We start from the raw sequence: 24,081 nt of genomic DNA on the forward strand, positions 1-24,081 counted from the left end.
TAGATAAAAACAGCTTTCCTCAAGCAGAGTTTCTTGTTTGTACCAGCAGTTTCTCATTCTTTCCAAACTGATTTCCATGAAATAAAAGGCAATGTGCAATTTCTGATAGCACAAATCAAACAAATAACTTGGCTGTCCAAAAACCATCATGCATATCACTGAGGCACAGCCTTCATGAATGGAAAATAAAATAAAATCCAATTTATTTGCATTTAATTTTTTTCACTGACAGATTACAAGCTTTTTTTTTAAATAAATAAAATTAATGACAGTAAACTTAATGCCATCTGCACAGTGCATATCTCAACAAAACAATTTTATTCCAGCTTCATGTTTTAACTACATTATGAACAAAAATCATGTTAAAAAACATTAAGAAAATAAACAATTATAACAATCAGCCATTAACAAGGCAATCTGAAAAGATTACAATAGAAACAAGCAGATAGAAAAATACACTAAATGAGGTGTTAACAGTGCAGCCATCTGGAATTAAATAAGTAAACACTAGGCAGCACCTCAAGTGTTAAAACCATTTATCATTCTAGTCTGCTTTGTGACAAGAAAAGCCCAGCCGCTGCGTCTGCACATTTAAATATACTTAATGTGTGAGTATGTGGTTTATGTTTTAGTTAATTAAAGTGAACTGAGAAATTTAGCATTGAGTGACACATTTATGGAAAGGTTAGAGCTGAAAATTGATTTACTATCAATTTGGGCCTCAGGCCTGTTAGTACAAATGTATAAAAAAAACAAGACAGTGGGGAAAAAACTGTAGTCCCACACCACCATATGTTATGTCACTGAAGCACATCAGGCCATTCACATAGATACTTTAAAGACAACTGAAATAAGTTGACAGCGATGAAATAGGCGCTATCTTCTGTGGCTGCTACGTGCTGGAACTGGAGAAGTAAAAAGCAAGTAAAACCCATAAAAGAAAAAAAAAGTGGGAAAACTGAGTTGTACCACAGACATATCCACAGGCCACCTTCTATTACAGTGTCTATTTGTTCCTTCCAATTCAGCCCCTTTATACATGTAGCACCGAGAAGCAATTTAGCAACACAGCAATCATTCCAATTCTTTATACTACTGGGACAAAAAGAATCTGTGGATGGGGACACATACAATGAGACTTACAACAGTTTCATATGATGAAATGACAGAGGCAGCAATACAGCCTGCAAAGCCCAAGAGAGCTTTGGCTGGACTTCGCAATTCACTGTGAATATAAATTCTTGTATTAAATGCAACACAACTACTTTGCACAATTGTAACAAAACAGCCTGGTCAGAGTCAAAGAAGATGAGTGGGATACAGTTAATCTAATAATTATTCCTAGATAACTATGAAAAAGGAATGCTTTAGCTTTATTAACATTTTATTTACGTCAACATTTCTCTACATTATCATGAATTTCTTAAGTGTCAATGGATTCCAAGAATTCACATCACTTGTTTCTCAGCTTTTTTGATCAGTGTCTGCTCACCTGCAGGCATTTCAGATTAGCTAACACCTTTACTGCTTAGATAAACTAACTAAAACATGAGCCAAGCATTTAACAAGTGAAGAGAATCAAAAAGTATACCAAGCAGAATGAAAGCATGCATCCAGTGGGGACAAATAAAACAGGTAATGTCAGGTTAGCAAGTATTGGTGAAACAGACCGTGAATCTCTTCTGAAGCTGCCACCTTTAAGGAAGCGGCAATTTTTTTTTTAGCTGTGACCAAACTCAAGTACATCCCACTCTGTTTGTGGAAGGGTGGAATGACATTTCCATTTTCTTTATTATTTTCTCCTTTCTCATTTCCTCTTGCCTGTCTGCTCACTGGTCCTTTTTCTCCCAATGGTCCGTCAGTGACACTGTCATGGCAACCGGCATTTAGATTGTGCGAACCCCTAGTGAATGCAGCCCACACTTTGTTGGTACCGTCATTCTTTTCATACAAACATGACAAGCTGTTGTTAATCACAGCAAGCTGCCATTTCAAGTGGAGATTTTGGATCAGGTCAGCAGTCACATCTCTGCATGGTCTTCAGCCACATGGATCTCAACTGCCTCAGTGAAGAGAGAGATGGATAGTGAGTGAGAGCCAACTGAGGGTAGATACAGGATGGGCCAAACACATGTTTTCAGAGAGAACTTCCAACTGTGAGGAGACCTCAGCCAGACACAGTTTATGGTGGAAAGCTTTCCATCTGTCCTGGAATCACCTTAAGATCCCCCCCAAGAGGAGCTGAGGGCATAGCTGGTAAGAAAGACTGGAGTTTCTCCACTTTGGCTGTTACCATGGATAAACAAAGTTCACTTTAGTAAGCTCACTCGGCATATAGGAGGCAAACAAAACCTGAAACAGAATATATATGTAGTAATATAAATAAAAGAATCTTAAAAACTTGATATTGGAAAAGATTTCAAACAAAATGAAGTCGGTGGATAAAAGAAAGAATGACTTGAGTGATGAGAATATCCAGAGCTGCAGCTTTGCAGGCGCATAAAAAATATACATCAGCTAGATTCCTAAAGCATAAACCTTTCAGACAGTTGAGATGATAAACTCAGAAATGTCACCCTGTCAGAGTGCTGCTAAGGCTGAGCTTTAGACTGCAAGCTCTCCATGCTGTCAACAAGCAATGAAAAGTTGAAATTCACATCTTCATTGAGCTAAGGGGAGACTACGTTGGTTTGTGATGAGTGCAACTAAACTCCAGGGCATTTATACTTGTTATTGCCAAACATAACAGAAAGCAGACAGCAAAGAGATTCTGTCTCTGAAGCAAAACGCAAAGCCCTGTCAGATAACTTTGAACTGCTTTAAAACATTTTTGGGGATTATGTAATATTTAGGATATTACAGATGTGTGTGTATATGTGGAGTAAAGATGGTTAAATTGGTAAATGAGATTTATTAGATTACATCTTTTTGACAAACAGTTTTAAAAAGCAAAGAGCAACTTCCTCTGTCTGCTTCCTGGCTGGTTGGGGGAAAAAAAATCATTTCTCTGGGCAGTCCTGAAGTTTCAACCCAGAAGGTCATAAAGAAGGAGCTTAGGGGGAATTCCTCTTAGGTGTCTACACCATTAAAGGTGGCTTTCTCCAAGTAGGGGACTGAAAAGTCAGCTCTGAACTTGTTCTGGATTTTCTAAGTTAGATATGACTATTTCCAATCTAGGTTCTTAGATCTTAGATTATCCAAATATTATGGTCATACTGACCAAAGCTGTAGACTAAGTGGACATCAACAGCTTTGCATTTTTAGCTCTGTTTTGTTTTGTTTCCACTATAGTACAATACTGCAACTGCAATCAATTTTTCTGTCACGCTTGAACAAGACACAAAGATAGCTGAACTCAGCCACCTGGGAAAACTCTGCCGCCCCCTTCACCTAAAACAATCTATGCAATCTATGCACCCATGCAATCTTTTTCCTATGGTTTCAAATTCTGAGTTACAGATTTCCATTCCAGCTGCAAATAAACATTAAAATGAGCACACAATGTCATCTTACGAAAGACGTAGGGTACCAGTGTCATCCACAAAAAGCAGACATCTGATCTGTCAATTCCTGGTTGCCTTCCTCACTGCCTTCAACTTGTAAATGGAAATCATGAGCAGGAATGGGAACAAGCTACAGACTTGGTAATGTCAGAAAACAGCCACAACGTCTTAGCCTATTAGTTCCATAACAACAATAAGCCCAACTTACTAGTTTTCTGCCTTGCTACTGTAAAACATCAGCTATCATGTTCACTTGGAGCCACAACGCATGCCATAGTTTAGAAAATTCAGGTCTTGCATTTAAGGAACACTCCAATCTGATCACTGGTGGATTAAACACTTTCAGATTTTCATGCAAAGTGGGGTCCAGGGTAGTTTAGCTGGATGAGAGAACCTGTTTCATGAGCCTAAAAGGTCCTTGTCACATCCTACCCGGGTGCAAGTCCCAGTCTGTGGCCCTTGGCTGAATGTCACCCCCTGTTCTGCTCTGTCCACCCACGTTTCACGTCATGGAACCCAAACATAAAGGCTTCTAGTTACTGTAAAAATCCTATGAAGGAAATAAAATTAATAAATAGTGGCAGCACAGCTCCTACTCAGTCATGGAACTTAATTAATGTAGTCTAGAACAATTTAGGTAATGTGTACAAGTGTGTGTTTTATGACCCACATCCTCCCTGTGAGCTGGGTAGCCATCTCTGCGTGAGTGGAAACATTTAACAGTGGGGTGTAAGCCCCCCAAACTGAGTTATGACCACAGACAACAGAACAAGTTTAAACGAGGCAGACAGCAATGATGTCAGAGGGAAGGTCAACAGAAAGAAAGGATCCCGCATTCTTGTCGATTGACCTGTCAATCAGTTAGTTTTCATAGCGCTGCCTGGTAGGGCGAAGCCTAAAATGAGCTATAAATAGATGGACGGATGCAGGATGGGAAGAGGACAGAGGACAATTACAGTATTATGTCTCACCCTGAGGGAAAGGTGCTTGTGTAACAGTTTGTACTCATAGAGGTTTGTTTGGAGAAAGTAATAGTCAACAATCCAGATTTGCATCTACTAGAAATCAGCAAAACTGAGGAAGAACTGTGATTCCATCTTAAAACAATGGAGTAAACCCCAGAATTAGCCCCAATCTGGAATAATGTGTTGTAAATGTGATGCCATCAAGACAAGCAATCTCTAGTCTGGGTCTCAAAATAAATCACAGACTACAGTACTTCTATTCAGTGTTCCTCCAAAAATAAAATTTAAAAGAATTTAAATCACCAAAAATTTCCTAAAATTTTCTGCTCAGGTGTTTTGGTCTTTTTTTCCACTCATATATACATCTTCAGTAAATGTGAACACAGATTATACTTTGTACTCTGATAGCGCTGACACCACAACAGTAACAGATGTGACATACAGACATATTTTTGGCAGATTTTCCCCAAATGTCTTAAGCTTGCAGGGTTTGTCAAGGACACAACAGGAGTGAATCTGAGAGATGATCTAATTACTGTCATTAGCAACATCTAACTGGAACTGTAAAGTTATAAGATTAGTCCAGACACTAACTGTGCTGCTTCAACAAAGAAGAGATGAGAAAAAAAGTCAGAATAGAGATGCAAGAGAGGAGGATGGGCAGAGGAAGAGTAACAAAGCATGCCTACAAGCCCATTCAAGTAAATTAATTTGGTTTTGGGGTATATCATTGGCCCACTTAACTTCATAAATAAACACACAAAGACCATGAGACAGAAGGGAAAGCAGTCTGTGTGACCCTATAGTCCCTCATCTACCCTTTCAGCCTGCACCCACTTCAGTAATTAACAATTGCTTTAATCCTCCTTTAATTCTGCAGACGGCTGCACATTTTGGGTTAGGGTGTGTGTATGTTGCATGTAGAGGGTCCCACACCATTCTCCAGATTAGCAGAGCTACCCTCCGCCAAGCGTCGCCCACAGCGACCAAAGGTAATTGCTTTTTAATTAAGCCTCCGGCTCTAATCCTGATGATATTTAGCAGGCACGACTTGGCACACACACATATTCACAAACACAGAGGAGGGGATGGAGACAAAAAGAGGAAGACATTCATCTAGACAAACTGGGTGAACGTGTAGAACCTTTGTTGATGCTTCTCTTCAACGTGGGAGACAAAGCAGGCAATAAAAATAAAGTTACTCATACACTAAAGCAATAACGCAAACATTCTTTGAACTGAAGGTTAGTGCTCAGGTCAGTTCGAGACAGTTTGCATATCAGTGCATGCGGTTGTCTCTCTGCTGACCCAACAATAAGCCCTGCAGACTCTAAAATGGAAAAGGTAATCGCACCCTTGCCTCAACTTTTTTTCTGTTTTTTCTCCTTCAATCATTTCCATCTTTTCAATGTCCAATCGCTTCTTCTTCCCATCATTTTTTTATCCTTCCTTATTACTGTATGCTCACATCCATGTTTCTCCCGAAAAAAAAGGAACAAAAACATCAGACATTTCCTTCTTTGTCATGAATTACTTTTCTTCATATCCTGTCTTGCTTCCTTCTTTGGAAATCTACAATCAACTCCGATGGGATGAGGAATGAAAATGCCTGTCTGTGATAGTGTGATAACTATGAAATACGCTGCACTAAAAAACTCCCACACTTGCAGTAAATCTCATTTGATTCCATGTCGCCTCTACCACCTCTGAGTTTTCTTTGAAGTTTGGGATTTGGTGTGTGAAGGTACCACTAGAGTGAAGTTAGGGCTTGTGTTGAGCTGTCTTTCCCAAACATTCTTTCTAAACATTACACAGATCCTACTCTGTTCTTTTCAACCCGACACTTAAATTTCTTCAATATGGCATGGAGCTGTCACATTTCTAATCTTTTAACCATGACGTGAGAACAGAAAATTTCTGATTTAATTCTTGTTTACAGCTTTACTGAAAACTTGGACGTTCAGTAACTAGAACGGCAAAAGTTCACCTTGGAAGAAGATTTTACACCAAACTTTGCTGAATATTCCTGTGAACAAATCCAGACTACAAGCCCTGCACAACATGCAATCCTTGTAGTCGTTAATATTTAGTCTACACACACTGAGACATTAATTGAATACATGAAATTTAAATGAATTAACCGCTCTAAAATAACTATAGTGATTTTGTAAGGAAACCAGCTGTGGACATTCACACCATGCATTCACTAAAGAAGCTTTTTTATTGATTTTTTTTTTTTTAATTCAGTATTTCCAAGAATCTTCAGATTTGAGCTAATTATGTTACACCAGAAGGACATCTCTTAAAGAAATGGTAGTGCAAAATATGCTCAAGTTCTTGTCTTAAGCAGCACAAAAGTTACAGTATGACACGTTTGTCTCACTTCGCTATATCTAGTCTCAATGTTGGTCCTAGAATTAAAGACTGTGTAGCTCTGATATACCAATATATTCTTTCTATAGGATTTGCCCCAGCTGTATTGCAGTTGTGGCTCTAACATGTCCTACCCTCCTGCAGATTATAGACTATATATAGCACAATTTATCTGTAATCTCTCTGTGGTATAACAGTGAAAGCCGTTTCCAGATGCTCTTTGTTTTCTGTCACATGGCAGTATGACCGAAGGCAATCTCACTGTTTCTTTCCCTTCATTTCATCTTTCCACCTTCCATTAAACTCTCATTTTTTTTCCTCAAAACATGTTTTCGTCCTTTATTTTAGCCTGTACCTCTCATCTTCTTCTCCTTCTTCATTTTGGCCACTGACAACTAAGCAAGGGGGGTATCACATGATACCATTCATTTTTTCTTTATTTCAGGAATAATAACTAAGATTTACTCCAAAGGTAGCTTGGGTCATATACAATGATTTTAAGAGGCATTAGTGTTATTGATGGAAACTGCAGGGTGTCAGAGAAAAGCATATGATCAATATTTTAGCAGCACGGATTGATCTGCTTCTTAAGTGTGGCATCTGCATCAAGTCGGGCTCAAGTAGCATGTAAGCCATCTAAGACTCCAGGAAAAATGGGAAGAAGATTTCAGGGTGATGGTAGGGGGCAATGAATGATTTAAAAGTGGCATGCATGGAGAAGATGATGGCATAAATAGAAAAGAGCATTATGTGAGCCAGGGCATGTGCCTCATAGAGGTATTATGGAAATTGGGGACACAGGGAGGAATGATGACAGAAGATGAAGGAGACAGGTGGAGTAATGCAGGAGAGTTTGCGTCATAATTCTCAACCTAAAAAGTTTGCAGTTTTTCTAGGAAAAGCCGACAAAGCTGGCTAACTGATCAGAGAAATGTTTTTCTATGCAAAGCCAAAGATTTAGAAGCAGAAGAGGCACCAAAGCAAACACGTCCTCACAAGTGAAAGAGAGATTTAAGAGATGAATCATTTAAAACCTGTGCTGTATCTTCAGCAAAGTGGATAAATTATAAAATCCTTTTTGCACAGTGTGCTGAGCAAAACACTAAAACAAAATGTTCCACTTATTTTGAAGAATTAATTACCCTTAACGGAGGAGAAATGTCCAGAAATGGGAGAGACTTATGGAGAAAAAAAAATTAATGTTGACGCTGATGAAGGTAAACGGAAAAAATATAAGAAGGAAGAGTCAAATAAGAGAGAAGTAACGCAGTGAGAGGAGGATGAATCAATACATTTTCTAAGTAAAATCTGAGATTTTCAACTGAGTGAGGGCCCACTATGTGTCTCAGGTTCTTTGTATGAGGATTACGTGTTGTAATCTCCTTTCCAATACAAGACTGATATTTGCCAACCCCACAGAGGTGCAGATACTTGCATCCAAACAGAGAAAACACAGTATGAACTGTGAGTCAGCACTGTGATTGTGTGTTCACTATAGATACTGACGGACAAAGGGGGACACTGGGTGCAGAGCTAAGACCTTGTGCCTGAGATTGATTGTCAGGCCAAGAATAGACGAAGCAGCAAAGAAAAAATTATTGTATACGTAGTTTTCTCCCCACCATTTAGTCTGCTCCCTGGACCGCACCCTTTCTGTCGGGCAAAAAGCCCAGGACAACAAAAGGAGAGTGCAAAAGAGCTGGAAGGTCAGACAGACCCCTAGTTGACAACAAAAATGACTGCTTTCCACCTCTCAATGTCTCCAGGTCAGCATGTTCCTATTTCTCTACAGCTGTACATTTCTACAAACCTTTTAGCACTTCAAACTTTATCAAGAGATGTCCATGACTTTAGGGAGAGCAAAGAAAGGAGGGAAAAATGAAGAGATGTAGTTGAGAGCATGGCTATGTTGTATTTGGAGTCTACAGGGCATTGTGATGTCTATCCTGTGTCATCTTGGTGTGATCCCGCTGAGGAAACCTGAGCTGGCCATAGATCATGATGTCAGGTAAGTTAGAAGGTTATGACCAAGTCTGCTGTCTGAAAAAAAGTTCTTCAGTACGTACAGCTGAGTACTGAACCTCAGTGCCTTTTAAGGACCTCCTGGAATTATCTGGCACAAAGCACTGACGGGATTAGTTGAAGTTGTGTTTTTAACATATTCCTTTATCAGTGTTTTGGTGATTAAGATCACTTAGAAACTCTGTAGACTTTTTTTTATGTAAACATTTCAGACAGATAAATGCAATAAATGAACGGGCAGTTGGATTTTTCAGCACTCCTGCTAATCTAAGTTAATTATATTATAAAAATTACAACTTTCAAAAGCTAAATCAATCACTGTATTTAGCTAGCAATGGCAAGAATGGTCAGTATTTCAACAACAGCAAAAGAACTATACTATAAACACTCTTGTGCTGCTCTCAGTGAATTGTGAGGCATCTTTCATTTCATTTCTCAATTTCTTTCCATCATCTAACTGTTATTTACTCTGGTCATCACATGTCAAGTAGCTGGCTGGTTACAGAGCTTTCCAACTCCACAAAGCGCATGTGATGATAAACAACACAGGCATTAGCAGGTTTAGCTTGCTGTTGAAACTCACCTGAAAGCCACTAATGGAACTGTGCGTATAAAATGCATTTCTGTAGTGCACATAAATATAAAGCCAACACACACACATGAATTACTGGCTCAATAAATGGGTTTAGTGGGAGTTGAAGAGAAATAAAAAAGGACTGAGACAAAAGACAGCCAGGAAAGTTAAAGGACTTTCTATCCATTTATATCCTTTATTACATATTTCTTCTAATCCCAGGGTGCCGTTTCTCAATCACAAGACAAGATTTTCTGTCAGATTCTGCTCATCTCATCATAACTGAGGAGTCACTACCTGCAGTAATGGCAATAGAGAACAAGAAAGCAGCTTAACTCTGGGTGTATAAGTGATTTAAGCACCATTTCCCATCAGCACTTTTGCCAATAAGAAGTCCATCTGCTGTGATTTACATGAAATGTTGATTAGGAGAGAAATCTCATCCTTGTTTTTTTTTTTTTTGTTTTTTTTTTTTCTTTCTTTTTTTTTGTCCCTGCTCATTCCCAATCTCATCTTGATGAATTTAAATAGTCTGCATTTATGAATCTGTTGCCACATATTTCTCCCTCCTGATTCACCACTCAATATAACTGTGTGCATACACGCATGTGCATGTATGCCTGCAAGCTACATTTGTCTAAGGAAGCGTGAAATATCTGGGGTTTTAATGTGAGCCAGGTTACCTGGGGAGAAAGTGTGGGGGGCAAGGGGCGTCAGCCAGCACCTGAGGCTCTAACAGCTAATGCTAACACTTGCTAATAACCCTGAGGACCCTGATGGCGCTCAAGGACAGGGAGGTCAGACAGCTGGGCTCTGTGCCAACACCTGAGTCACCTGTCCGGGTGAAGCTCTGAGCCAGAAGCAACAGTGGATGGAGTGTGGAGCCAAAAGGCCAAAAACTTCAACCACAGAAACAGTTAGAATCAGAGCCATGGCCACTGCTTTAAGGCTGTTTCTAAAGTGAGCTTGGGTTGAACACACTCAAACACACAAAGTCAGAACCAATGCCACAGTAATGAGAGCAGGAGGACACTCCTCTGGAGAGAGGTAGGACTTTCAGCCAATTCTCAGTTAGTGATTCCATGCAGAGAGACAGAGCTGAGCCACCAGGGCTGCTCTGTGTGCCTCTGAATAAATGAAATAGGCATGCCACTCAGAAGTACTATTCACCAGTACACCAGTCCTGTCACAAATACGCAAACAATCTAAGGGAGAGAAGAAGTGTGAGCACAGAGCACTGGCCAAAGACTGATAAAAAAGAAATAATCAGATTTTGACAAGGATTTAACGAATTTCTGACATACATTCGAGGCCAAGTGCTACTTAAACACAACACAGCTACATGCAAGCACAAACAGACAATCTAAAAATGCTTTTCTTAAATGCTCATCAAGGTGGTAAACACTCAAAAAAAGGTATAATGAGGAGGCACTAATTAACTCTTTCAGACATGGACATTGTGGGTTGTTTTAGCACCAGCCCTGTCCCAAAACAGAAAGAATGTCTGAACCTAAGACGATGATCCCTGTGCAAATCCATCATCACAAAGTTACTGTTCCAGTCTGGCAGCCAATGAGTGTACCCCAGAGAGGAAGGACCAACTTGGCATTACAGATGCCCCCAGGGGAAGGCCAAACACAGCTGGAGTGACTGATGCGGCCCAGGGGAGGTTAATTGGGTGTAGAATGACTGATGCCTCCCAGAAGTAGGGACACAATTCAGGTAGGTCTTGTCCCTAAGGATGCTGAACGGAGCCACTCCAGGGTTTAATTAGCGATTGTGTTTTTAGTGAGCATGTGTTGAACCACAGGAAGGGTAAGATCTCCCGTATTTTGTCCAGATATTGTTTGAAAAAGATGGAAAATTATTTATATTTTCAAATGTTCTATTTATTTCTTTCTGTCTCACACTGTATTTCTAACCAGGTCCTGTTGTGCTGTCTCTCTAATCCCCTCTGTGTTTATCTTTTTTTAAAGAGACTGGGGAGGTAAACAGGATATGTGAAAAATTGTAAACACATTTGACCGAGGATCATACTTTAGCAAAAAAACACAATAAAAAACTCTCAAGCAAATAAATGGAGAAGAAAAAGGTGGAACAGTAAAGAGAAAAGAATTTAAGTACAGATTAAACTGAGCAACATTTGCTGAAGCTTGACTAAAGCTGCAAAGTAATCTGCAACTCCTCTGATGCAATAGTCTGTGTTTTTCTCTGTGCACAGCACTGTCAAATCATAACAGCTGGTCCCCTCTGCCCTGGGTCTGACAACACGTTGGTGTTGTGCAACCCAACAAAGACAGCAGTGACATTCAGCGATCAGTGATGATCAACATGGAAACAAGCAGCAAGTTAGTTCCAATCAGTGCTCATTTTTTCCAAGGTGAAATAAAAAAAAGAGAAACAACCACTGCAAATGAGTCGACTAGAACACACTCTTGTTATGTATTTAAAATGAATTTGGCTGTGTGTGATGTCAGCACTAAAGTGGCTTCACCAACTTTAATTAAGACTCAATTCTTAAATTACATCTACTACAGAAAAGCTTCCTTTCAATTGTTTGACCGCAAACAGTCTCTTGCGGAAATCAGCACATCCTGATAGGATGCTTCTTACAAATGCAATCACAAATACAGAATAAGAACTAACTGACAAGACTCCATTCCCTTCCTCATTACCGTGCTGATGCTTGCACTGGTACTAGGGGGGAAAAAACTCACTTCAAAACCCACAGTGTTCAGACAGAAATATAACGCACACATGTCACAGTAGGGACGCAGAGTCGGAATTACTTTCTGCTGTTCAGAAAAATTCCAAAATGTCCTGAAATCAGGGATGTAAACATACATTTAAAACATCATAATTTAAAAGTGGCAGACTCCCAGATACCCTAGCTGTAACAGAATGCCAAGTCGACCAAAGGACTCATGAATAATAGGATTAAAAATGAAGAAAGTATGGATTAGGTCACAATGAATTATTTCATAATCAACTACTGATTGGACAATTGTAGAGAAAAAAATACACAAAATACTTTAAAAATACACACAGAAACATACTTGAACTAAGTCTCAAACACAAGTTTCAAATCTTTTTTGAATCATGCATGACAGACTTTGCTAAGCTAAATCAAGCATGTTTTTATTTTATTTAAATAAAATGGGGAAAGCTTCAAACATACTTATGTTCATGCATTATTTTAATTTTCTAAGTCTAAACAAACTGCCATCTGAAATTAGACAAAAAAAAAAAAAAAACTCTGCTCTCCAGCTGAGTCTCTCCACGTACCTTGCAGAGTTTCTGGTAGCGCGGCGAGGAGATGGCCATCCTCTGGAGCCTGTGTAAGAAGACCACCACTTTCTGGAGGGAGGTCCGGACCATGGCCATCATCTTAAGACTGCTACAAGTCTGCAGCAGCCTGTTCCTGGTCCGCATCCTAGCACTGCCCTACCCCGCTCATATTGTTCTCCCTCTCCCTCTCCCTAGCCAAACGACCAGACCCCAGCCAAGCTGACGTGATGCACACACACGCATACACACATGTACAGAGAGAAAGAGAGGAGAAAAAAAAAAAAAAACACACACACTCACAAGCGCGCTCAGTTCAGCATGCCCCCTTCGTTTCGTCACATACACGAACTCTCCACGCAGTAAGCGCAGCCTTGCTCAGCTTTCTTTCTCTCTCTCTTTATAAACACCAACACATCTCTCAGCATGCACTCACACATACATGATGCAGGCGAGGCGGACAAGACGAGCCACTCACTTTCTCCTCCACGCGGACATTCACACGTGTAACCCGACTGCGGAGCCAGAAGAGAACTAATCACTTGTGACGGCACCCTGCAGAGTCAGACAAGAGTGACGAAGAAATGCTGAAAACATAAACAAGACAAGAAGAGAGAAAAGTGCCAGCAAGCTGGAAAGAGAGCAGAGAGAAGAGGAAGGCAAGAGTTGCACCGGACAAGTAGGCAGAGCAATCATCCACCGATCACTTTTTTTACTGCTTCTGATCCAGAGAGAGGGAGACACAGGAGAAGTGAGAGAAACAGAGGGATGGAAAGATGAAACAGCAGTGTAAGGGAAGATAAGCAATCCCTCTGCCATGAAGGGAGGATGACATTACGCCTGGCAACAGACAGATCAATGTGCAAGAGACAGACAAAGAAAGAAAGAGAAAGGGGAGAGACTGAGCAAGAACAAACGAGATTCACACACACACTTACACACACAATAGGTCTACAAAGAGGGAGGGGTTATTTCAGGCATCTAGGGTTCCTGGAAGTATTAGTTCCATTCATTTCCTTCATTGCCAGCCTTAGCTGTATCACTCCCATGATTCAGATGGACATGAAACACTTCACTAATACACGAGGGAAAAAGGTGTACTAGAAAGCACAATGCCAAAAAATAAAACTCAAAATAAATCTCAAAACGAAGGACACATGGTCAGCATGGAGCATTTCAGTAAGAATTGTCCACTCTGAGCCTAAATTTGTGTGCCAAAAAAAAAAGTGAGAAAAAACCCTAAATGAAGTATGAAATATGTTAACTCCCACTTTTGTTTGCAAGATTTCATATTAAAGATGAACCATCAAGATTCTGGTTGCATGTTGTCATCAACAGTTCAGAAAAGACGGATCTGACCAAGAAAACAACAGTAACAGATGTCCACTGAGCAGTAACCACAAGATATTTAAAGTTGTCTCAATGCTGTTTAAAGGGTGAAATATAGAAAAATCCCTCCCACTGTATAGCTGTCTTGAATGGACTAATTAGCTATTGCCTAAAATGTTTATGTAACAAGTAGGGCTGGGCGATTAGTCGATAAAATCCATAAATCGAATTTTCCATTTCTGGAGATTTATTTTTATGAAAATCTGGATTTTTTTTTCCATAGTTAGTTAGCAGCAGACGTAGCCCTCCCTCCACACCAGAACAGTGTTTGTCTGACAGATTTTCAGTGAAGTGACCCTTCACTCACACCTGGGATTTAGCTGTGCATATAACTGCAATGAGAAATGCTGCTCTCTATGAGATGCAGAAGTCAACTTAACCCACAAACCCTAGTTAAGAGACCACCTTCATCAGGGGAATTATTTCTGAGGATCCTGTATGATAAGATCCAGATGAAAAGAGATCACGGCTGCATTGTGTCGCATATTTCTATGTAAGATATGAAGTCGTTTATATGGTGGAAAAGCTATGACATTATATGCTTTATTTTTGCTGGCATTCATCTATATAAACAAATAAATGTTTTTAATAAGTTTATTTATGTTTTGTAAAAGAAAAGACAAAAAAAATCGATTAAAATCGGAAATCGGGTTTGGTTATAAAAAATCGGAGATTTTATTTTTAGACCATATGGCCCAGCCCTAGTAACAAGGTTTAAATGTTATTTATGGTGCATTTATGGACAATTTGACTATTTTTTTTTTCTTTAAGGTGTTTTGTTCACATATTAGGGAAAACACGCTAGAGGAAACTTTGAAAACAAATGTTTATGTCTTGATAAACACTGAATATTATTATTATTTTTTTTAATTAACTGCAGAAAAATCCATTTTAAGACAGGCGATCCATCCTACTTTGCACCTCTGTTGGAGAAATACAGAGCATGTGTTCTTACTTTGGCCAAGTCTGTGTGGTTCAAATACAGTTTTCAAAAGATTAACTTGGATAAAAGACGAGGAAAAGAAATAAGGGAGGAAGATAGAAATGGAGGAGAGAAGGCTTAAGAGCAAGGTCAAAAGTAGATAAAAGGCTTTTACGTATCTTTAAAATTGGTGCAAAAAAACTGCTGAATCTTTAGAGAAAATATCTACTGAAAGCACCAAAAGAACCAGACAGATGACATCCAGAGACAAAAAGAGTCTAGCAACAGCTCCATAGGTCAACCATCAGCAGAGATTATCATGTAGAAGCCACTAAGCTTTATAATACATAGATTTTCAACATAATCAAGGTCTCCATGACTCTTAGGTGAAGAATTACTTAAAATTGTAAAAAAAAAAAAAAAAGAAGTACTTTGTATTTAAAAAATAAATGCCCAAATTAAGACACACTAACAAATGCAGTGTTTGCTGTATACTACATAAAGAATTCAATTGCCTGGTAGGTTTATACAAATGAGGGGAAACACAAAAGCAGCACCAACACTGAGAATAAATAATAGTAAGTAATGATCACTTACCAACAAGCTTGTGCACACATTACAAACTCACTTTAAGTAGCAGCATTATGAGCTTACTGGAGAGCTTAGTTTAGACAATGTTTAACTGGCTAAAGCATTGTACTCTGAGTATTGACTCCAAATCACAGGAATTACAAGAGAGACTGGGTGTATTGTTGGTCTGCCAAAATGGCACTGATGTTACCAGATCCTACCTAAGAGTTTGTAGAAAGCACTTGACACACTCACACGCTTAGGCCCACATCCTAACACCTCCAACCAAACACGCACATGCCAGGTTTGATCAAAATCAGCCCTCCAAGCTGTGTGGACCTTTGCTCTTTTCTGCTGAAAGCCATTATTTCAATAACTTCTACTGCATCTGTGCAGATGAGCGGTGTGATGGAGTGGCATTTCATGTACCAGCTCCAGGAACAGAATATGACATTATGCTCCATGAAAAGATAGAAGAGTAAGTATAAACTTATGATGCAATTCATACTGTGGTAATTACTCCTCTGATGTCCATACACAGCAGTTGACAGAAGGACTGCTTCATGACAAAGTCACGACATTCCACATATGGATGGCAGAGTACAAGATGTAATGTACATACCTGCCTCTAAAACCAATAAATCATTAACTGGTGTTATGCTACACTAACTTGTACTGAACTGGCAAACATGACAGACTTAGCTAATCAGCAAGAAATCAAAGTGTATTTCCAAAATACCATTTGGCAAATCCTGTTGCTCCATCATTAAATTGTCCAATATTAAGAACCTCAGGGGAGTCTAATACTACCACTCAGCATCTTCACATTTATCTATACTTGTCAATTTCTATTAAAACTGCTGTAATATTATATTGTACACAGCTGTAAATTTTCTATAAAAATGGCAGAAAGAAAATCATACTGGTCTGTGGCAAATATTTGTAATTAAAGTAATTAAATGGTGGAAGAGTAGTCAACTCTGTTAACAGACAATATCAGAGTCAAAACATTTGTCTCTGTTTTATTAACATACTTTCAACACACAAGCGCTGGCCATAAATATCAAATGCAACTAAAAGCAAAACAAAATGTAAAAAAAAAAAAAAAAAGTTCTGTTTTTTCCTTTACAATTTTTAAAGCGCTTATAATGATAGACAAGGTTCAATACAACATATACAGCTCAGCGTGATGGGTGGATAATTGTGATAATATCAGCCATTACTTTCCAATTAGAAGAACTGTGTTTCACAAAAACAAATCAAGGCTAGAAACGTAATGAGTTACAATGCTGAGGAAAAAGTGTGTGGCTTTTTTTCTTCAAACTTTCGTCTGACTTTAAATGAATCATATTTAAGACAACAGAACTAAGAGTGGCCTCCCTTGGCTTTCAGAGGATTCAGGTCTGAAGGATGGTAGACACATGAGTGGCAGTTTTTCACCCAGATTTGAGGAGTTAATTCAAAGAGCAACACAAAAATACAACACAAACCCCAGGAAGGAGATTGTGAAATGGTCCTGAATGTACAATCCAAACGAGATAAGAGCAAGACTGATAAGGTCATGTTTTAGCTTCATAGGGATGTTTTTTAAAAAGTGCCCGTTTTATCTTTTCAAAGAATGAGGTAAAGTGATCCTGGGATTAAAATGTTCCATAAAGCATGGATGTGTGTCAAATGATCCCAAAGGGAAGGTCTGTGTAAATGACAAGCAAGTGAGGAGGAGGCACAAAGACACACAAACTGAATTCCTAAGCAGAGAGGGACAAGAGGATCAATGAGTCACATTCAATGCATACAAGCATTTGCACGCCCTCTGTGTGCCCTTTCATTCACCCACTTTTAACTACCATCGTACGCACAGATGCATCCACGCACACACTGCATCTTCAGTTCAGCTGCTCAGAGATGGGCTAATGAAGGATGGCACTGAGATAATGGGGTAGCACCTGTGCATGAATTCCACACACATTCACAGTCTATCAGTTTCTAACCCTACCTCCAGTTGTCGTCTCAGTTCCTTCGCGTGGGCGGAGTCCTGAGACAGATCTTCTCTCTGGGAAGCGTCAGCCAGGACATTGACTGTTGTCTCTGCCTCCTGAAGCCACCTGAGGAAGGACTCCAGCTCCCTAAGAGACACCTGCACTCCCTTTAGTTCATTGTCTAACTGGGTGTGATGGTCATTCGCCCTGCCGAATGACAAGAATAGGTCAAATACAACAGAACACTTGGCAAATAAACAAAAAAATATGTATCAAGTTAGTTTGGGTGTACATGTTGTTGATGCTGTTCCAGGAGGCATTGTGTTTTTCGGTGACCTCTTTGATCCTCCTCGTGTCATCAGTAGAGTATTCTAGCAAAAGGTGATTGGACAGCTCATTGAAGGCTGCAACTGTGGCTTGGCCTCGGCCCAGAGCTTGGAGAAACTCCTGTAAAACAATAAGTGCTATGACACTGGACCATGACACTGAAAATCAGACAGATGTAATTCACTGTGAACAGTATCAGTCACTTCAAGGGACCCTGTTTATTACTTTTCCTGGACTGTATTGGGTCTCTTCAATAAGACAAATTGTCATGTGGGGATATTAATAGCCTCTTTTCTAAGCTCAGTAAATAAAAATAAAACTTACAAATGCAAATAAACTTGTTATTCTGCTGCTCAGCTCTCTGATGTTATTTATTTAACCTCTGCTTAATTAAGCAGATTACAGAGACCCAACTGATTATTATAAATGTACTATTAGCAAATAAGTCATGCATATGTGACGACTTGGCTCCTATTCTTTTGACAAAAAGGGATACTTCACAATTATAAATAGACAATTACTCATCATGACAAGACCACACAAACCAGGAACTTGTGGGTGTGTATGATTCACTGTGGATTCTGTTAAACTCAGTTGCCCTCTAGTGTTTGATTTTTGTATCATCTCAGACAGACTTAAGGGCCAGAATTAGTTTCCCCGAAACTCCCAGCTTAGTCATCCTCACAAATCAAAATGATGGATAATGTAAGTGAATGTTATTAAGGTTTAAAGTGAAACTTCAGATGAGATTTATTCATTCCCAACTTCTGCAAACTACAGACAAACCTACATGGCCATGGAGTCAAGTTTGCTTTAGTCTGAGGATATTTCCCTCCAACAGGGAAGATTCCCTGGAGTAATGGCAAGGACACAAAATCACAATAAAGTCCAAATATCTTCCCTAACCTTACTATCTTCAAGCTGATTAGTCAGGGGATCTTTGGACCACTGAAGAAGGTTGTCGAAGCGTCCTTCAAGTTGCCCAATAAGGGCCTTCACCTCCCTCCTCTGCTCGTCCCACTGGTTACTGTGGCCAATCATGTTATCCAGCTGCTGGAGCCGAGCCTCGACGCCATGCTGAGTGTTGTCCCACTGACTCTGTACTCTCTCCACTAGAGTCAGAAACATGCAAATTTAGACCAAAAAGAGAGTAGTTTGAATAAAAAATGCATCCTTGTTCTGTTTGAAGTAGCCTGTGTGTGTATTTTGTTTTAGTGGTGGCTCAGTACGTACATTTCTCAGTGATGGATGTTCGAATGTCAAGATTGGAGGTTTTGTTTTTGATGTTTTGCGCCAAGGTGAAAATATGTTCTAGCTGGGGATGACGCTGCTCAAGGTCACTCTTTGTCACCTGCCATGAGGAAAAAAGAAATGCATAAATATACATCAGACAGGCATGGATTAGGTCAGGAAAATCACTAAGCTGGATCATTATAGTTTGATATATGCAGTATTTTCCACATAAAAACTTAACAACCCATTCAAAATGGTCACTAATTCAAATCTTTTATCATAGAGTTGAGTGGAGCACAGTGATTCAGCTTCTTTCTGTTTCACCCACACACATACGCTAACTCTGCTAGCTCCTTCCCTTTTCTCCACTCTGAACCAAAACATGATGAAGCTAGGAAAGGAGAGATTGGTGTGCACATGCACTGCTACCAACTTGGAGAGTTTCTCACTAGATTTAGTATCTTTCCAGACCCACTCAAAAAGCACCAAATTAAAAAATTATTGTTTTAATCAACTACGTCTACTTTCTGTGGAGAACAATCTTTAATGGTGTCCTTTTACATCACAGGTATCAAGTAACATCTTGTTTTGATCCATTTACTGTAAAAGATTGGAACTACTACTTTCTGTTCAGTGTCCTCTCCCTCACCTGAAGGCGTCCCATGGTTGTCCTGATCTCCTTTGTGTCACCCACAGTGACAATATTAGACTTGAGCATTTGGGTAATAAGCAGAAGCCAGTCGGCTAGTTCGGTGGCAGTTTGGTTGAGATCGGTGGGTGCCACAGCGTCTGGTGTGTGGGGGGTTTGGTGGTGGGGATCCTCGTTTACCAAGCTGGCCATCTGAACAGCAGAGGGCACCGCAGACACTGGAGCAGAGATGTAAAAAGGACATAATGCAAATGTGCTATAAATAGCCACTTAAGTGATGGTAGACTGAGGTAGAAGGTGTCCAACTGCCCACAGAAGACAGTGTCTTTACAGTAAATCATAAATTGTTAGAAAGGTAGGTAGGTATTAGGTATTAGAAATAGTTTTAGTGTGACATAACTAGAAATCTGTTGCGCATCTTCTGCTATCATGCTCCGAGTTAAGAAATGCCACAATGAATTTGCAAATTCCTCCCCTGAGAGCTTATCACTGCTCACAGAAGTAAATGTGCTGTTAAAGATCCCCAATAATCAAATATTAAAAATGTCTCTGTCTTCATAAAAGTTTACTTTGGCTTTGCACCCTTGGTGAGGAATAAATACAGAACTATCTATATATTTAAAAAGTGTATTTTTAGATGTGTTTACCAAGTTGCTGATGCTGGACAACATATTGGTGATGTGTCCATGGAGAAAGAGACGGTGGAAGAGATTCTCTTAGTTGGCCATCCAGGGCTTTCCAATCGGCAACCAGCTGCTCCACATTAGTCTACACACATAAATGTGTACAGGGAAGCATATAAATCATTTATGACTTAGTAATTTAATTAAACAGTCAATAAAACTACAAAAACTAACAGGACATTCAATTACCCCAGGAGGGGTGGCGATGCTGAGCAAAATGGTATCGTCTTAAGAATTCCAATATATTCTTTATCAATTAAAAATATTATGGGACATAGTACCCTTTCCTGGGGCAACAGTTGCTGTTGTCGCTGCAGCTCAATTGAATGAGCCAACAGTTCCTCCAGGTCCTTTTTCCTGTCCTTCATAGAGACCTCCAAAGCCTACGAAACAGAAAACACATTCATTTAAGTTCAGCACTCTTTTTACAAGAGCGTTTTGTGTTGTATTTACGTTATCTACCTGTGCTTGGCTTGTATTCAGGCCTCGGGTCACGATTGTTTGGTGTGTGACGATGACCCAGTCTGACAGCCTGTTCATCCTGTCCTGGAACTGACTGTGCCCCTGCAGGTTGGTCTCCACCTCCCCAACTTTGTCAAGCAACTCATGGGTCACCTGCAGAGGAAAAGGGTGGAGGGTGGATAAAAGAAGCATAAGAAGTGGTTAATCCCCAATCTCTAAATAGATATTTAAAACCGTGGCTGAATATCACAGGCTAAAAGTTAGATTTTAATTTGGATGTAGAGTTGGTGCAGTTCTTGCCTTGCTCCACTTAATGTTGATGGCTCTCAGTTTTCCAACATGCAGGTCTCTGCTCTGAGGATTTAAACTGGCATTGGCCAAGATCTGGGGAGCGTGCTTGTTTAGCCAACCAAGCTGTTCATTCTGTGAATCCATTTCCTCAGCAAGGGCCTGCAAGGAAAGGTGCACTGACCTGTTATTTCACCAAATATCACAAATAGATGCATAAAGTAAACATTCATTTACGAGAATGGGAAATTCAGAAATGCAACACAAGTTAATAAATGACATTTTATTCATACTTTTACAGGGAACTGTAAAAATCAGCAAACTATCTAGAGGGGAAAAAAAAAGTCCATCCTTCCTTCCAAGAGTTCATAGGGGGCTGGAAGAATAGAAACTTTAACTAACTTGAGCATGTTTTGGTCTAGCTGTACCTTGAGTTCTTTGAGGTTTTTGTCAGTGGCAGAGACAGGCAGGGAGCCAACGGCATTTTCCGCCTGCTCCAGCCACACAGTCAGTTCCTCACGTCGCTGCACCAGGTCTGACAGGGCTGCGTCCCCTCCAGCCAACCTGCCCACACATACAGCACATTATACTCTTAGATTAGGATCTCCATTTCCTCAAGGTTTCAGGTTTATTCATAAAATTTACATTTAAATTGCTGTTACAGACTTACTGACCACACTGATAAAGTTAACCTGTCAAAGACTGATAAGTCAACAGCCTCGTGGAGATTGACAATGAGCACTAACAACCATTTTATTTTTATTGTAAAACTGAGACAGACAGATGTTTAAAAAAAAAAAAAAACAAACAAATGTGACAACAACATTGTGTTAATTTTGCATCCACAGTTTCCATGGATACCTGCTCTGTCTGTCTAAGACCTGGCGGTTGACAGCTTTCCAACGCTGACCCAGGTTTTCTAACTTCTCCCCAAGCAGGGACCCATCAGGAGATGAAAGTTTTCCAATAATCTGCTCTCCAGTGTGGACCAGTCCGGCCAGGACAGGTTGATGGCTAGTAAGGCCTTCTTCCAGCTCCTAAAAACCAAAATGAAAAGAGAGAATAGCAGAAAAGGTAGAATCAGAGTTCAGTCAATCTGCTTGATCTCATGCACTCTAGCCCAAATCCCCAGCTCAATTCCATTTCTCCGAGCAAATCTCCTATTGACACATAGACATGATTTGTAGCAAGTCAAGATTTAAGCTGCCAAATCTCTACCTTCCAGCAAGAAAGAATTATCGTGCCAAGACAGACCCATAAAGTAAGGTGACTGATTGTACAGTCCAAAGAAGAGTGAGTCAGCTAATAGATCTCTCAATTCCCTTCCACTTGATCCCGTCTCAGAGACTGTGAAAACATGTGAACGAGCTCAACAGAGAGGAGTGTAACTTGAGCTTTGCAAATCACACTGATAAAGGTGTTAATGGCAGTGGTACTGTCAGCAATAATGCAGGCTTTAGAAAATTTAACTTCCTTTGGAAATGAAAATGCCTTTTTAGAGATCAAACAAAACTGAATTAAAGGCCCCCTTCTCAACTTACTTTCAGCTCTGCATAATGAGCAGTTAGAGGTGAAGTGTGTTTATAAGGAATGGTATAGAAGCTATTTTTCTCCTTAGGGAATGAAATGCAATTATTTTCTAACATATCCACATCTAAGTGCTTATATCTCAAACACATTACTTCAATATTCTGAACTGATAATTATCTTGCATGAGAGTGTGTCAATATTTGATGATTCCACATTTATAATGTTAAAAGTGGGATCACAAAGTTTACCACATTATAAAAATGCAAAACACCAGGTTACATTAAAAATGTAACCTGAATCCAGGATGAGAAAATTACAGCGCATATAAAAATTACAAGCAACACATACCAGGAGTCACACACACAAACATCCCACTCATCACCTTCCACTGACCTCTTGGTGTTGACAAGCAGAGTCCAGATCTAGCTGTCCATCTGGGCCGATGCTCTCAGACAGCAGCATCTCTGTGTCCGTCAACCACTGAGTCAAGTCCTTTAAATCACAGTGAAACTGCCCCCACTTCTCCACGGCTCGGTCGAAAGTCCTGCAACGCACCATGGAAAACAAACGTCCCACCATGTCTTTGTTAATAATAATATCCAGTTCCACAACCAGCTTTAACTATTTGTATTGTCTTTAAAGCCACGTGCACAGTATTGTAATACTAAAATCATAATCACTATAATAATTAACCAAAAACTACATGAAGTGAAGGATAAGTCATAAATAGAAAATGAGGAAAGCAGCTAAAAATGAAGGGCCAAATACCCATATTTTTCCCCATTTAGGAAACAATATAGAAAAAAAAAACTATTAAACTCTGTTTAAAAAATTCCTACAAGAAGCCAAGAGGCTTATTACTTAAATAAGTCATAGTAAAAAACAGATGTATATCACTTTGGAGGTGTGGATGGTCGCCATTTCCTATTTACAGCAGAACAAATCTGATCAGAGAGACAAGTTGAGGAAATGAGTTCTGGATGAGCAATTTTACAAAATATGCTCCATTCTTTAATTTATAATGATGCCTAGAGGTTATTGTGATTACAGATGGAGCGCCTCAGCATTTGTATGCAATCTCAAAATTAGCTCACTGGTTTACTCTCATCTTTCCACTCAATGCACTCAACAAATGAAGACTGCTTATGCCAAAGGAATTGTGATGATGTTGGTCAAGGTCACCCATTGTGTGTGTGTGTGTGTGTGTGTGTGTGTGAGAATGAGTGAATGAATATGTGAATAGGCTTGAGATTGTTTATGCCCAAGGAATTGCTTTGATATTAACCAAGGTCGTTGTGCATGTTCACCATATCCTCCCTGTATCTGT

General features: G+C 39.6%; 1 protein-coding gene across 6 annotated transcripts in view; it reads right to left on the reverse strand.

Moving 5' to 3' along the window:
* The window catches only part of utrn (utrophin), a 177,903-nt gene that overhangs the window by 101,323 nt on the left and 52,499 nt on the right, over positions 1–24,081 (reverse strand). For 5 of the 6 annotated variants that reach the window (XM_041976219.1, XM_041976217.1, XM_041976218.1 and 2 more), the window contains 12 exons: positions 23,148–23,298; positions 22,086–22,261; positions 21,653–21,788; positions 21,237–21,386; positions 20,937–21,089; positions 20,756–20,857; positions 20,439–20,559; positions 19,792–20,009; positions 19,143–19,260; positions 18,816–19,021; positions 17,875–18,029; positions 17,600–17,789 (listed from right to left, as the gene is read on the reverse strand). In XM_041976219.1, the coding sequence (XP_041832153.1) occupies positions 17,600–17,789; positions 17,875–18,029; positions 18,816–19,021; positions 19,143–19,260; positions 19,792–20,009; positions 20,439–20,559; positions 20,756–20,857; positions 20,937–21,089; positions 21,237–21,386; positions 21,653–21,788; positions 22,086–22,261; positions 23,148–23,298 (1,876 nt within the window). Of the gene's footprint in view, positions 1–12,722; positions 13,588–17,599; positions 17,790–17,874; positions 18,030–18,815; positions 19,022–19,142; positions 19,261–19,791; positions 20,010–20,438; positions 20,560–20,755; positions 20,858–20,936; positions 21,090–21,236; positions 21,387–21,652; positions 21,789–22,085; positions 22,262–23,147; positions 23,299–24,081 lie in introns of those variants that run through there. The other variant, XM_041976222.1, reaches the window with a different exon arrangement.

Source organism: Melanotaenia boesemani, chromosome 22 (genome assembly GCF_017639745.1).
Source record: "Melanotaenia boesemani isolate fMelBoe1 chromosome 22, fMelBoe1.pri, whole genome shotgun sequence".
Lineage (NCBI taxonomy): Eukaryota > Metazoa > Chordata > Actinopteri > Atheriniformes > Melanotaeniidae > Melanotaenia > Melanotaenia boesemani.